General features: G+C 46.5%; 1 protein-coding gene across 1 annotated transcript; it reads right to left on the bottom strand.

The window, feature by feature from the left end:
• Positions 1-2,011: 2,011 nt before the first annotated feature.
• On the bottom strand, positions 2,012-6,615 carry RLN3 (relaxin 3). The gene is made up of 2 exons (XM_069978912.1): positions 6,306-6,615; positions 2,012-2,506 (listed from the first exon to the last, which is right to left on the bottom strand). The coding sequence occupies exons 1-2, from the start codon at positions 6,484-6,486 to the stop codon at positions 2,226-2,228; spliced, it is 462 nt and encodes a 153-aa protein (XP_069835013.1). The 5' UTR covers positions 6,487-6,615; the 3' UTR covers positions 2,012-2,225.
• Positions 6,616-13,885: the final 7,270 nt, after the last annotated feature.

Below are 13,885 nucleotides of genomic sequence, written 5' to 3' on the forward strand. Positions count from 1 at the left end.
TATCAAGATATTTTTACTAAGTTAAGTTGCCCCAACAGAGTACTGCCACTAATTAGACAAGGACCCTCGGCAGCCCCTTAGCCTTCTACAAGTCAATTTAATACACTTCAACCTAACTCCCTAAACCAAGCCAAAGTACACAGAAGCTGCTTTATTTACCCTATTAACCTCAAGTACCCAGTCTAAGGGTACTATTAGACGGGCCAATAGGGGTTCGATAACAACTGTAAACGAGCACCGATTTGCTAGATCGGCGCTCGTTTACTGGGCCTATTACACAGCCGATAGTCATTTAACAAGGGCTGCAAGGACATCGTTACCGATGTCCTTGCAGTCCTTGCTTAGATGGTATACATTACCTGCTGCGGTCTGCTTCTTCACAGGCCGGGACCGCCGCGGCCTGTGATTGGCTGAGTGGCCTGTCTCTGAAGCTAGAGCGCGTGGGACCCGGGGAGAAGCCAACCGCAGCAGCAGCCCTGGAGCGTTGATAGGTAATGTATATCGTCAGTTGCCCGACAATTATAGGTTCTAACCTATATCAATGATCAGCCGATGACAACGATCATCGGCTGATCGTTATCTTTATTACACGGAGCGATAATTGGCCGAATCGGGCCGATTCGGCCAATTATCGTTCTGTGTAATAGCACCCTAAGTTGCCCCTAGCAACCAATCAGATTGCACTTTTCATTCCTCACAGATTCTTTGAAAAATGAAAGGTGGAATCTGATTGGTTGCTAGGGGTAACTAAGACAATTCCACTTTACACCAGTTTGATAAATCTCCCCCTATGTCTATGCATTGCACTGAAGAGTTGGTCACTAAAGCTGTTAACTTGTTTAAGACTTTGGGCTCTGTGGTTACTCAGCTATACACCTACACCTGTTCTACCTAAAAAGTCCTGTATTAGTATACTCGGGGGTAGACAATATCACTCCTGGCCACTGTGACAAGTGCCGGGTCGGTACCCCTAACACCTAGCCCACTGCTAATCCCAACACCTAGCAACCCCAGGTTACTGCAATTTTACTGAAAGAGTAGTAGATGCTTGAAACAAACTTCCAGCAGATGTGGTTGGTAAATCTATAGAAATTGAATGTAAATCTGCCTGGGATAAAACATATCTCTAGCCTAAGATAATAAGGCAAATAATATAAGGACGGATGGCCCAGGGGGGCTTTTTCGGACAGCAGTATTCTATTTTTTCTATGTAACCAGAAAATAGATCAGATAGATATTATAACCTTTGCTGATGTGGGTGGGGGAGCCCCCAAGGTGGTTTAGGGACCAGGGCATCCTTCCACTGTAGATTCTCTCATCTCTCTCTAAGCTGTCTCTTCTTTGTCATGTACCATAGCTTTCCATAGACAAAAAAAAAAAAAAGTGCAGCAGCAACCCACAGGTGCAAGGGATTACCGTATATACTCCTCCCAGTGTACACACGATAAACACCTGCTCTGTAGATATAAAAAAGTGAGGATCTTAGCAAACTATTTGATCAGAGTGGACCATGTCACCGTTAGGGTGTCCTCAGAGACATGGTCCCTACTCTAGCATTTTCACACTAGCAATGGCCTCTCCTGGGCTTTAATAAACCTACAACTGGGCAGATAGGAACCAAATGATCTATTTTATAGCACCCTTGGGACATGGGTGGAGTGCAGGCCAACAGAAGGTAGCCCCCCCCCCCCCCCATTCAACAGAAAAAAAGGAAAATTTGGCAGCACACCTATGACTCTATTCACACTGCAGGTTGCACGCTGCTTGTGGCTTAAGTACAGACAAAAAAACAAAAAGTGCAGCAGCAACCCACGAGTGCAGGGGCTCACCGTATATACTCCTCCCAGCGTACACATGGTGAACACCTGCTCTGTAGATATTGAAAAGTGGGCCCATCACAATGCTCCTCATATCTCGAAAATTCGTACTCATGACATATAATTTTATTGGATAGACACAGTCAAATGCTTCGCGAACACGTCTCAATTTTTATTGTTTTTATCTGTGTGGTAAAATAGCTTATAGTTTTCACAGCTCTGTATGTAGTGGAATAATATACAAATAAGTAACACACCAGTATATGGCACACGTGATTGTACATGGCCCGCTAGGGGCTCAGAACAGTACATTGATCATACACTCTGTACACACATGTCCATTATGTGACATGCGATCCCGCCCTCTATAATCCGCAGGGTCTTCAGGATAGGGAACAATGTTCAGTCTCAGCAAAGGGAACTAATCTGACTTTTACTACATCCCCATTTGCAGCATGTGTTGGACAGGCCCAGCACTGCCTCCCTTCCTCTCCTTTCCACCGCCCTTACAGAGTCCTCCGATGCTCCGTGCCTGTTTGCTGTGGGGTCTCTCCAGGCTTGAGGAGATCCGTAGTCCATGATTTCACTATTGTGGGGTCGTGGATTGGTAGCCCATTCGCTAAATACTTCTTCTTCATCTGAATCTATGTCAGTCGGTCCCAGGTTCCCGAAAAGATCTGTGGGGTCACCTTAACAAAAACAACAACAAATAAGGCATTACTATATAAGATAGCGGATCTATATAGATAGCGGAAACAAGCAATGTCAATGCAGTCACGGCTCTGGGAAGGAGAGAAGAGGTAACATATCTGGTCTCTGATCTAGAATCAGCCTACGAACAACAGCAGTGGGGAATATACCCAGTCTTCTGATGGTTTATGGAGATCTAGTTCTCATGCTGACGTGGTTTCCTCTGAATACTATGACTTCCTCCCACATAAAACCATGCTAAGGGTAACGCCTGGGCCAAAGCACCCCCAGGTGGGGGTGGTCTTTACAGTGAGAGGGGGCATACATGGACTAATCCTTGTCTCAACCTCTACCAGGAAGGATCGAAATATAAAATAGGTCACAAAATAGTAAAACAGTAATAAATGGTGGGAAAATCGACCATAATTGAATCCTTCCCTGGACCATACAATATAGTGCCCAAGTAACTGAGCCATATGGTACCGACATATATATTCAGGCCCATATTCATGAAATCGCAGAGATTAGGACAGTGCACACCCCAAAATGGTGGAGCAATTGTTTCATTGGTCGTGTTGAGTGGACCTGTCAAACTGTTTGTCTTCCGGTGTGTGGAGACGTTGGTTGGCGCCCTAGGGAGTCCTGGAAAATATGGATACAGCCATAGACCATGGGCTGTATCCATGTTTTCCTGGCAGCCCTAGGGCTCCATCCAACGTCTCCACACACTGGAAGTCAGATGCTGAGCAATCGGAGAACGTTGCCAAACTCAAACAAGTCTACACTATTCATTGGGCGTTTCTATAATATACAGTAACTAGGTATGGTGTCATAGCCATACAACTACGCCAACAGTAATCAGACTTTGGGTTTTAAAACCTCATTGAACAATGAATCATTTGCGAAGGATGGCGGCAGCCCCCAGAGGATGACTCAACCCTTAAAGAGGTATTACAAGAAAAACTAACTTGTCCTCTATCCACAGGATAGGGGACACGTAAGAGATCACCAGGGGTATGGAGCCATCTCCATATCGGCCCGCGGCTCCTTGGTTTTGAATAGAGCCCTGGGTACGTCATGTGACCTAAGGTTCTATTTATTCTCTATGGAGCCGGAGAGAGACAACTACAGCACTCGGCTCTTTCTTGCAACTCCATAGAAGTGAATAGAGCCGCATATGCCGTACTCGTGGTTCTATTCAAAACCAAGAATCCAGGGGCCGATATAGAGATGGCTCCATACCCCCAGCGATCTCTTACTTGTCCCCTATCCTGTGGATAGAGGACAAGTTAGTAGAGATGAGTGAACCTGGAGCATGCTCGAGTCGATCCGAACCCGAACTTTCGGCATTTGATTAGCGGTGGCTGCTGAAGTTGGATAAAGCCCTAAGGCTATGTGGAAAACATGGATATAGTCATTGGCTGTATCCACATTTTTCAGACAACCTTAGAGCTTTATCCAAGTTCAGCAGCCCCAGCTAATCAAATACCGAACTTTCGGGTTTGAATCGACTCAAACCCGGTTTGCTCATCTCTACAAGTTAGTTTTTCTCGGAATATCCCTTTAAGTCCAAACTTTAGTTGGTCTACTGGTCCCTTCTTGGCTTGGGAGCTAGGCTGGAAGGCTTGATGTGACAGCTACCATAATGAGCCTAGAACAAGCTCAGAGCCTTGAACAACCCCCCCATATTAGCCATAATGGGGCATCAGTGGGCATGAGAACATGACGGGAGTAATAGTCTCACCATGGGGCTACATGAGGACCAGGTCAGACCTGCAGGAAATAGCTACTGAATAATAACTGAATTACCGCGCTAGCACATCTTGAGGTTTGAGCTCTTATAGAAGTAACAGCAGAGCGGACAGCAAGTGGTTAATAACCCACATAAAAGGGAAGGAACTGACTGCTGCCTCCACCTCGTCTACATTACAGCAGAACATGCAAAATAAATCGATAGAAAAGATAAAATAGTAGCGGTGGAAATTCTATAAATTATGCTGCAAGCTTTTAGGACAAACCCATAGTGTACTGAACCCGTGGCTTTACAAGTGGCAGAAGTACAACTCCCAGCATTGTAGTTTTGCGGGAGCGGTACAGGTCGGAGACCACCGTTCTCTGTATATGGAAGCAGATGCAATAAATGGGGACTGAGATGTAGGGAGGCAAGCTCCATACTGTAACGTCTATGTACAAGCGTGAAAAATATATAGAACAACCTGGGCCATTGTGACCATTATATATGAAGGTTTCCTGTCCTCTCAGGACATTATAGTTAAAGGGTAGTCCAGGATTAGAAAAATACAGCTACTTTCTTGCAACAACAGCGCCACCCGTGCCTTTGGTTGTGTGTGGTATTACAGATCTGCTCCATTCACTATAATGGAACTGAACTGCAATACCAAACACATACTGAGGACGAAAGTGGCGCTGTTTCTGGAAGAAAGTGTCCATGTTTTGTAAACCTGGATAACCCCTTTAAGGTCTGTCTACATCACGTCTCCTTTTGGCGATATCTTGGTTTTATGACTGGAAGTATAATATAAGAATTCAGGACTTTGCACCCGCCATGCCTAGATGTTATTCCGTTTTCGTATCGGTGAGACTGAGCTATAGACTCTGGGCTTGGGAGAAAACTTTATGCAACTTTGGTAGAAGTCGCTCGATCATGAACTAGAAACGAAGCTACATACAAGAACAACATTACATGAACTACATCTCCCATCATATAATGCGGCTTATCTACTGTATCTAAGCTTATCATGTGTGATGCAGTCTACAAGGATATCCTATTCTTCCTTTAGCTTACACAGGGTGGACATGTTGTTCGGCACTGTATAGAGGTACTCCCATCATTTCTTGCCTCTGATGGGGATCACGCTGTAATTTCCCTATCTCACACATACACAATGGGGCTAATTTTAAAGGAAGCGGATGTTTTTGAAATGCGGCAGGACATTCCATGTACACGTCATGGTTGGATTATTACAGTAATATCCTGGGACAGTGCACAGTTCTACTAGTGTATCTAAGGCTATCCCTTGTGATACTGTATTTAAGCCTATCCCATGTGATACCGTTTCCTGACCAGAGTATCTAACGGTATCTTCTCATGTGGTGTATCCAGCCCTAAAATACTGTATCTAAGTTTGTTCAGTGTGTTACTGTGTTCTGATCCGGTGTATCTAAGCCTGCCCAGCAAGTTACAACCATCTGATCTGGTGTATCTAAGCGTATCTTGTGTGATACTGTCTTTTGATCTGCTGAAGTACCCAACTTACCCAATATTCTAGTCTTCTGTATCTGCTGTATCGAAGCCCATCACATGTGATACAGTATTTTTATCTGGTGTACCTAACCAGTTCAGTATGTTACAGTCTTTTGATCTAATGTACCTAAGCCAATCATGTGTGATACCATCTTTTGATCTGAAGTACTTAACTTGTCCAATATGCTACGTCTTTTTCATCCAGTGTATCGAAGCCCATCACATGTGATGCTGTCTTTTTATCTAACTTTTACCTAACTTGTTCAGTATGTTACAGTTTTCTAGATCTGGTGTATCTAAGCCGATCATGTGTGATACCGTCTTTTGATATGAAGTACCCAACCTGTCCAATATGTTATGATCTTCTGATCTTGTGTATCGAAGCTCATTGTGTCTGATACCTTCTTATGATCTGTTTAGTATGTTATGGTATCCTAATGTCATGTATCTAAGCTGATCATGTGTGATACTAAGAGGACAATACACTATTAACATACATATGCCAACAATGTATAAGGATGTATTCTACCCACCTGTTTGCATGGCCTCATTTCGCCTCCATCGGGACCCTCCACATGTAAAGATGACAGCCCGTATGAATTCTCTCCCACACAGCTTTACCCCGATGGTGGGCACTCTGACGCTGCCATGGGCACTGCCATGCAAGGCCAGCAGCCAGAGAAGTGTAAGGAGAGCTGGTGCTGGTCGCTGCATTGTGCTATGGGGTCCCTGGACAGCAGCGACAGGTGTCAGGAGTGAATGAGAACATCTCCAGGGCTGTCGGACACCCTCTTATATGGAGGCGGTGTGGACCTGAAGAAGAGATAAGAACCTTTGCTCTGCGACCCCCTCCCCGGACCAGCTCTGAAGGCAGAGATAACCTTTCCACAGGATAATCAACCAGGAATTATTCACAGCTCGTCACCAGCACAAAATCACTCTCATTTACTACATGACAAGTCTGCTGGGCCCCGAAGATTACAGCCGCACACTCCAGTGATGTCACTTGTCATCCATCCTCAATGGCTGACGTCAAAGAGGCCTACTTACTGTAGTTAAATCCGCCATGCTGAGCCTAACCATCGGATATTAGTGACCAGATGATTGTCCATCAGGGATGTGTCATCCAAAAGTGATATAATTGATGGAGGAAGTAGCCAACTTCTCCTCCTACTTGGAACCAATAAAGCTGCAGCCTAGAACAAGGTAGCGCACATTACAAAAACTTTCTACAGCGCCTTATGTGTACACTCTATACATCTTCACTTTCTAGTGTCCATGTTCCAGTGCTCCATTAATCTTAAAATCTCCGTGTTATTCGAGATCTGAGTTTCTTATTACACATCTATCATACAGGTTACATCTATAATAAGAATCTAGTCTGGGTTCTGTATACAGGGTGGTACTGGTCTTGGTTCTATACAGGGAAATGGACTATGTCTAGAATCTGTATATAAGGGGCGCAGTCTGTGGATAGGACGGCCTGGTCCGGGGTCTGTGGACGGGACGCCCTGGTCCGGGGTCATTGGACGGGACGCCCTGGTCCGGGGTGTGTGGACGGGACGCCCTGGTCCGGGGTGTGTGGACGGGACGCCCTGGTCCGGGGTGTGTTGACGGGACGCCCTGGTCCGGGGTGTGTTGACGGGACGCCCTGGTCCGGGGTGTGTTGACGGGACGCCCTGGTCCGGGGTGTGTTGACGGGACGCCCTGGTCCGGGGTGTGTGGACGGGACGCCCTGGTCCGGGGTGTGTGGACGGGACGCCCTGGTCCGGGGTGTGTGGACGGGACGCCCTGGTCCGGGGTGTGTGGACGGGACGCCCTGGTCCGGGGTGTGTGGACGGGACTCCCTGGTCCGGGGTGTGTGGACGGGACGCCCTGGTCCGGGGTCTGTGGACGGGACGCCCTGGTCCGGGGTGTGTGGACGGGACGCCCTGATCCGGGGTGTGTGGACGGGACACCCTGGTCCGGGGTGTGTTGACGGGACGCCCTGGTCCGGGGTGTGTGGACGGGACGCCCTGGTCCGGAGTCTGTGGACGGGACGCCCTGGTCCGGAATGGTCAAAGCCAGTCTGTTTACTCAGGTCTGGAGTCTGCATACCAGAATCTATGTACTGAACATAGACAGGACGTTCAGCTCAGGTCTGGAGTCTGCCGACAGTTCTGGTGTAAACGCGGCAGCGATCAAACTACAAAAAAAATTAATCTGTATGCTGTTGATCGCATCTTTTGAGCTGACCTCAAAATCACTGTTAATCATTCGCAAGTCTTTTACTGTGAACACTTGTCGTTTACTGTATATATTCCGAAGCAAATTACGACTTGTTTGCGATTAGTCCTGTCGTCTAAACGCCTAGAGTTTAAAAGAAAAAACATTGGTTGTCATACGCTAAAAGGTTACTAATTAACCTGTATGTGTAATAGTCTGTATATGGGACACCCAGGTCCGGAGCCCATAGACGGGACACCCAGGTCCGGAGCCCGTAGACGGGACACTCAGGTCCGGAGTCCGTAGACGGGACACCCAGGTCCAGAGTCCGTAGACGGGACACCCAGGTCCGGAGCCCGTAGACGGGACACTCAGGTCCGGAGCCCGTAGACGGGACACTCAGGTCCGGAGCCCGTAGACGGGACACTCAGGTCCGGAGTCCGTAGACGGGACACTCAGGTCCGGAGTCCGTAGACAGGACACCCAGGTCCAGAGTCTGTAGACAGGACACTCAGGTCCGGAGCCCATAGACGGGACACTCAGGTCCGGAGCCCATAGACGGGACACTCAGGTCTGGAGTCTATACACAGGAAATTTGAAGTCTGCAAGCAGAATACCAAGGTCCTTAGTGTGCATACAAGGGATCTGTATAAGAGGGACTGATTTGAGGTCCTTATCATTATGTAGAGCAGTGCTTCTCAAACTGTGAGGCGCCCCCTAGTTGTTGGTGAGGCCCAGCTGGGAAGCCAATTTTCACAAAAGTAACTATGATCTGCACAGTCCTCCAAAATCTCCATTTTATCAACATTTTGTACTTGCTTTATAAGTATATAGAGTGTGGGAGATGGGTGAAAGGAGCCCTAGCATTATTTTCAGCTTTTAAATGGACTTTCACCACATGTAGTGAGGCCCAGACACCCTTTTGACCAGTCTGGTGAGGCCCAGGCATTGCCTTGGTCTGTTGGGTGAGGCTCCAGTAGAAAAAGTTTGAGAAGCACTGATGAAGAGGATGTGTATGGTCTTTATTTCAGAAGCTAAAGGCCATCTTATGTATTATTTGTCCTCTATAAAAGGGGGCATAATGCAAAAAGCTTTGTTCATCACATAAGCCAGTTGTTCTTCAGACTCTTCCTGATGTCCCATCTTTAATGTAGACTATTACGTAATACATCGACCTTGTGGTAAATCAAGTTATAATAACTTCCCACAGTCTATTCTATGCCAAGTGCACCATCAACCTATAATGTGATCGGCCAGCAGCGATCTGTATAAGAGAGAAATGGAGGATCAAATCACTGTAACGTATCCTGAAACCACCTTTTCTCTTTATTATCTCAGCTTCCTTGTTACTGGGGCAAATTCTCCAAGCCGGTACACAAGATGCCGCTACACAAGATGCCGCTACAAAGTCCTCTGCCGGATACACATACCATTACAGACACAATACAACGGACGTCTGGTACGATGCACCTCTCGCACTGTGTGCACCTATTAGAATAAACTCATCTATATGCATGTGAACTTTATTCATTGGCGTTTCATTAGCCCCGCAGCCGATGACACTGGTTCCTTTGTCTGGTATAATGTCACCGAGCGGCTGATAACATCGTACAGACGCAGATAGCTGCCTTGTCTCGCTTCTCGCTGCCCTAACATTTTAATAACAAAAACTCAGCCTGTCACCTGTGAAATCAGATCTTTGACACCCGTGCGGGGCTGCTGTGACCGTAGTGCGAGTGTTAACACCGGTTCCAGACGCAGATAAGAGAATATTATAATATTAGAAACTTTTTAGCAGGATGGAAAGAAACTCTTTATATTCTACAGCCACAACGTAGATTTAACTTTGCCGCACGTGTCGATTTCAACAGAATCTCTGAGGCCTGATGTCTGGATTTGGTCATTTTTGATTCTAGATACATCCTTTGGCTTCGTTCTTGTCCATTATTTGACCTCAACACTGGTTTATCACTAGGGATGAGCGAATTTGCCTATCGGCTTCCGATTCCCGCTGTCTGCAGCCTCCGTAAACAGGGTAGATACAGCGTAAGGACCGTCTGGAAAACTGGGATACAGCCTATGCCAATGTCTGTATCCCAGTTTTCCGGGCGTACCGTAAGGCTGTATCCACCCTGTTTACGGAGGCTGCAGACAGCGGGAATCAGAAGCCGATAGTTCAGGTTCATACGAACCCGAACTTTGGCAAATTCGCTCATCTCTATTTATCACTAAGGATGGTCCGAAACTGCCGAGGTTCGGGTTCGTATGAACCCAAACGCTTGGCATCAGATTCCCGCTGTCTGCCCGCTCCGTGCAGCGGGTGGACCGCCTGGAAAACTGGGATACAGCCTATGGCTATATCCCAGTTTTCCAGGCGGTCCTCCCGCTGTATCCACCTTCTCCACTGAGAGGGCAGACAGCGGAAATCATTGCCGAGAATTCGGGTTCGTAAGAACCCGAACCGAACTCGGTTCGGGCCATCCCTATTTATCACATATACTTCTATCGGGTTCAAGTAACTCTTGCCAAATGACAATCTCCCCTTCCCAATTATTCGGTTTTCCATAATTGTCACTCTCCAATATTTTAGATCATCAAACTATGTTTATTATTAGACTACGATAAGCCAAGTAAACACAAACACAATTTATTAGGGGCACACTCGAGTCCATCCAGTGGCTGCAGAAGTTGGATGCCCCCAAAGGCTGTCTGGAAAACATTGATACAGCCATAGCTCAGAAGGGCCAGAGCATTGGACCTTAACATCATCTATGAAAAAGCACAAGATGCCATGTTCTAAAAACATCCATCCTTTGCAATCCATTTCAAAGACTATGGAGCACCATTGAATGACAAATGGAGAAAAAGAGAACAGAAGTGATTCCTTCTTGGAGCGGACAATCTACCAAAATTTTACCATGAGCACATAGACGATTCATTTAGGAGGTCATGTTTCAGGAAGGCCTTTTCCCCCTGTTATGGGGCAATTGGAATCTGCCTCATATAGGCTTATTTCCTTCCTCTGGATCAACCCAGTAGGGTTATCGCATGAACTTATTGGACTCTTGTCTTTTTTAAACCTTATAAACTACGTTATATAACTATTTAAAGAACTCCAGGCCTCACTTGCCTCGGTTATGGTCGTTGACTCGATTTCACAATAAAGTAAGACACTAGGCAAAATGGTACAAATCGCGGAAGTACAAAGCAACACAAAGTTTTGTCTTGCATCGGTCAAAAACCATCTCCAAGACCTTTTGGATATTACTGTAAACTGTTGAGGTAAAGATGGAACTGGGTCCCATTATATCTGCCGAAAAGATAACAATGCATTTTAAGGACAAACAAACATGGTGGTGGTAATGTGATGCTGCTTTACTTCTTCAGGACCTGGACAATTTATTATAATTGATGGAACCATGAATTCGTAAGTCTATCAGAAAATCCTAGAGAAGACTGTCAATCTTCATGATCAAGCGTAGTTGGATTATGCAGCTGGACAATGATCCGAAGCAAAAGTTCTGATATGAATTCTATCGAGATGCGGTGGCAAGACCTTCAAGTTCATGTTTGAAAAACAATTCAGTGTGGCCAAATTAAAACAATTCGGGCCAGAATTCCTCAACACAGACTGTAAAGATCTGATCACAAGTTATTACTGACATCTGATCACAGTTGTTACTATGTAGGGTTGCTTATAATATTTAGAGGGGCAATTACTTTTTCACAAGGGTGATCCAGGCTTTGAATAGTTTTTTGTCTCTTTGTGTCGCCTTTATATTAAAATTGCTTGGATGACCTAAAAAACTATTTAGCAAAAATAGAAGAAATCAGGTGAAAGGCAACATACTTTATCACAGTCCTGTATTTTTATTCTTTACTCTTGTCCGGTTTATCATAGCTGGGTTCAAGTCACTCATGCAAAATGACCAATCTCCCATCCCATCAATGGAGATTACAGCGGACATCGATCAGTGATCCTGCTATCCAAGACATCAAGCTTTGAGGACCAATGGTGAACAAGTCCCTTGGCCAACTTCTGTCTGAAAACCCTAATGTACGGCCATGTGATGTAATGTCTGGTTGACAAACAACGTCAAACTAGTAGGAGCCTGTTTCCATGTCTAATCTGGGAACCACAGATCACAACAGCAGCATAAATAACAACAGCCTGCGGAGATAAGACTATCTACAATGGTCCAGTCCCCTTATTTATGAGGAGAACATAAGGTCAGATTTATACTGATACTTGTCTAGTTTTATAGCCCAGGTCATTACGGAGTGACGATGGGGAAAAAAAACAAAGATTCACATACTGTGATTTTCTTCGACCAAAATGACTCTGATAATCGGATCTGTAAATGAGTTAAAAAATAAAACTAAAAAGCCCATTAGATCCGAAACTGGTATATTCTGCTAAACAAAATGTTACCAGCCTATCACTGTTAATGTTCTCGAAAACCATAGGGTGCGCAATTCATCCCAACCGAGCGAGATAGAATTTCAGCTCACATGATCAACCAATGGTCCCTGTAATTTAGGTATTGTACACCTTGTGTATTGTAAACACTAAGCTGTTGTGCCCATTAGTGTCAACTGAAAGTATTAAGTGTGTTGTTCCATTGTCTTCTGTAGACTCAATTATAATATTTGACAATCACCTTAGAAGCGCCAACAGCGGCCACCCTCTGTGGGCAGATATAGACTTGCCCAGAAGGTCAGCCCGCATACAGTGTATATAAGGACACCCATTCTTATGCTACGTTTACACGAGGCGATTATTGGCCCGATCGTACGATTAACAATTTCGAAGTAACGATTTTTTTTTATAACGATCAGCGTTTAGACGGTACAATATATCGTACGGAAAAATCGTTTTGCGATCGCTTCGCGATTGCGCGCCCGCAGCTCGGCCCGCCCGCAGCCGGCCCCCCCGCTCGCAGCCCGGCCCCATGCTTATCCGCAGCCCGGCCCCACGGTCAACCGCAGCCCCCTGCGCCGCCCCGATCGCCACCCCCGCCGCTCCGATCGCCACCCCCGCCGCAGCTCCGATCGCCGCCCCCGCTCCGGCCACGAGCATACGTTACCTGCTCCGCATCGCAGGTCTTCGACATCCCCGGCTCCGCTCTTCAGTGCACTGATTGGCTGAAGAGGGGAGTCGGACTATTGCGCGACGACTGTTTACACGGAACGATCGGCAAATTTTTTCCGATCGGCGAACGACGATTTATGAACATGTTAAAAGATCAAATGAACGATTTTTCGATCGTTCGCCACGTTTACACGTACGATTATCGTTAGAATTCGATCGTTATTGTGAAAATTCGCCCGATAATCGTTTCGTGTAAACGTAGCATAATGCTAAGTTTACACTGAGTGATTATCGGGCGAATTTTCACAATAACGATTGAATTCGAACGATAATCGTACGTGTAAACGCGGCGAACGATCGAAAAATCGTTCATTTTGATCTTTTAACATGTTCATAAATCGTCGTTCGTAGTTTGCCAAAAATTGGCCTATTGTTCCGTGTAAACAGTCGTTGCGCGATAGTCCCGCCGCCCGGCCCCCTGCTCGCAGCCCGGCCCCCCGCTCATCCGCAGCCCCCGGCGGCGGCTCAATCGCCACCCCCGCCTCCCCGATCGCCACCCGCGATCGGAGCTGCGGGATGGCGATCGGAGCGTCGGGGGTGGCGATCGGGGCGGCGCCGGCGGGGGTGGCGATCGGAGCGGCGGGGGTAGCGAACGGGGCGGCGCAGGGGGCTGCGGGGGGCGGGCTGCGGGCGGGCCAGGCTGTGGCCGTGCGATCTCAAAACTATTTTTTCGTACGATATATCATACCGTCTAAATGCTGATCGTTATAAAAAAAAACACCTTACTTCGAAATCGTTAATCGTGCGATCGGGCCA

The sequence above is a fragment of the Dendropsophus ebraccatus genome, chromosome 1 (assembly GCF_027789765.1).
Source record: "Dendropsophus ebraccatus isolate aDenEbr1 chromosome 1, aDenEbr1.pat, whole genome shotgun sequence".
In the NCBI taxonomy this organism is placed as follows: domain Eukaryota; kingdom Metazoa; phylum Chordata; class Amphibia; order Anura; family Hylidae; genus Dendropsophus; species Dendropsophus ebraccatus.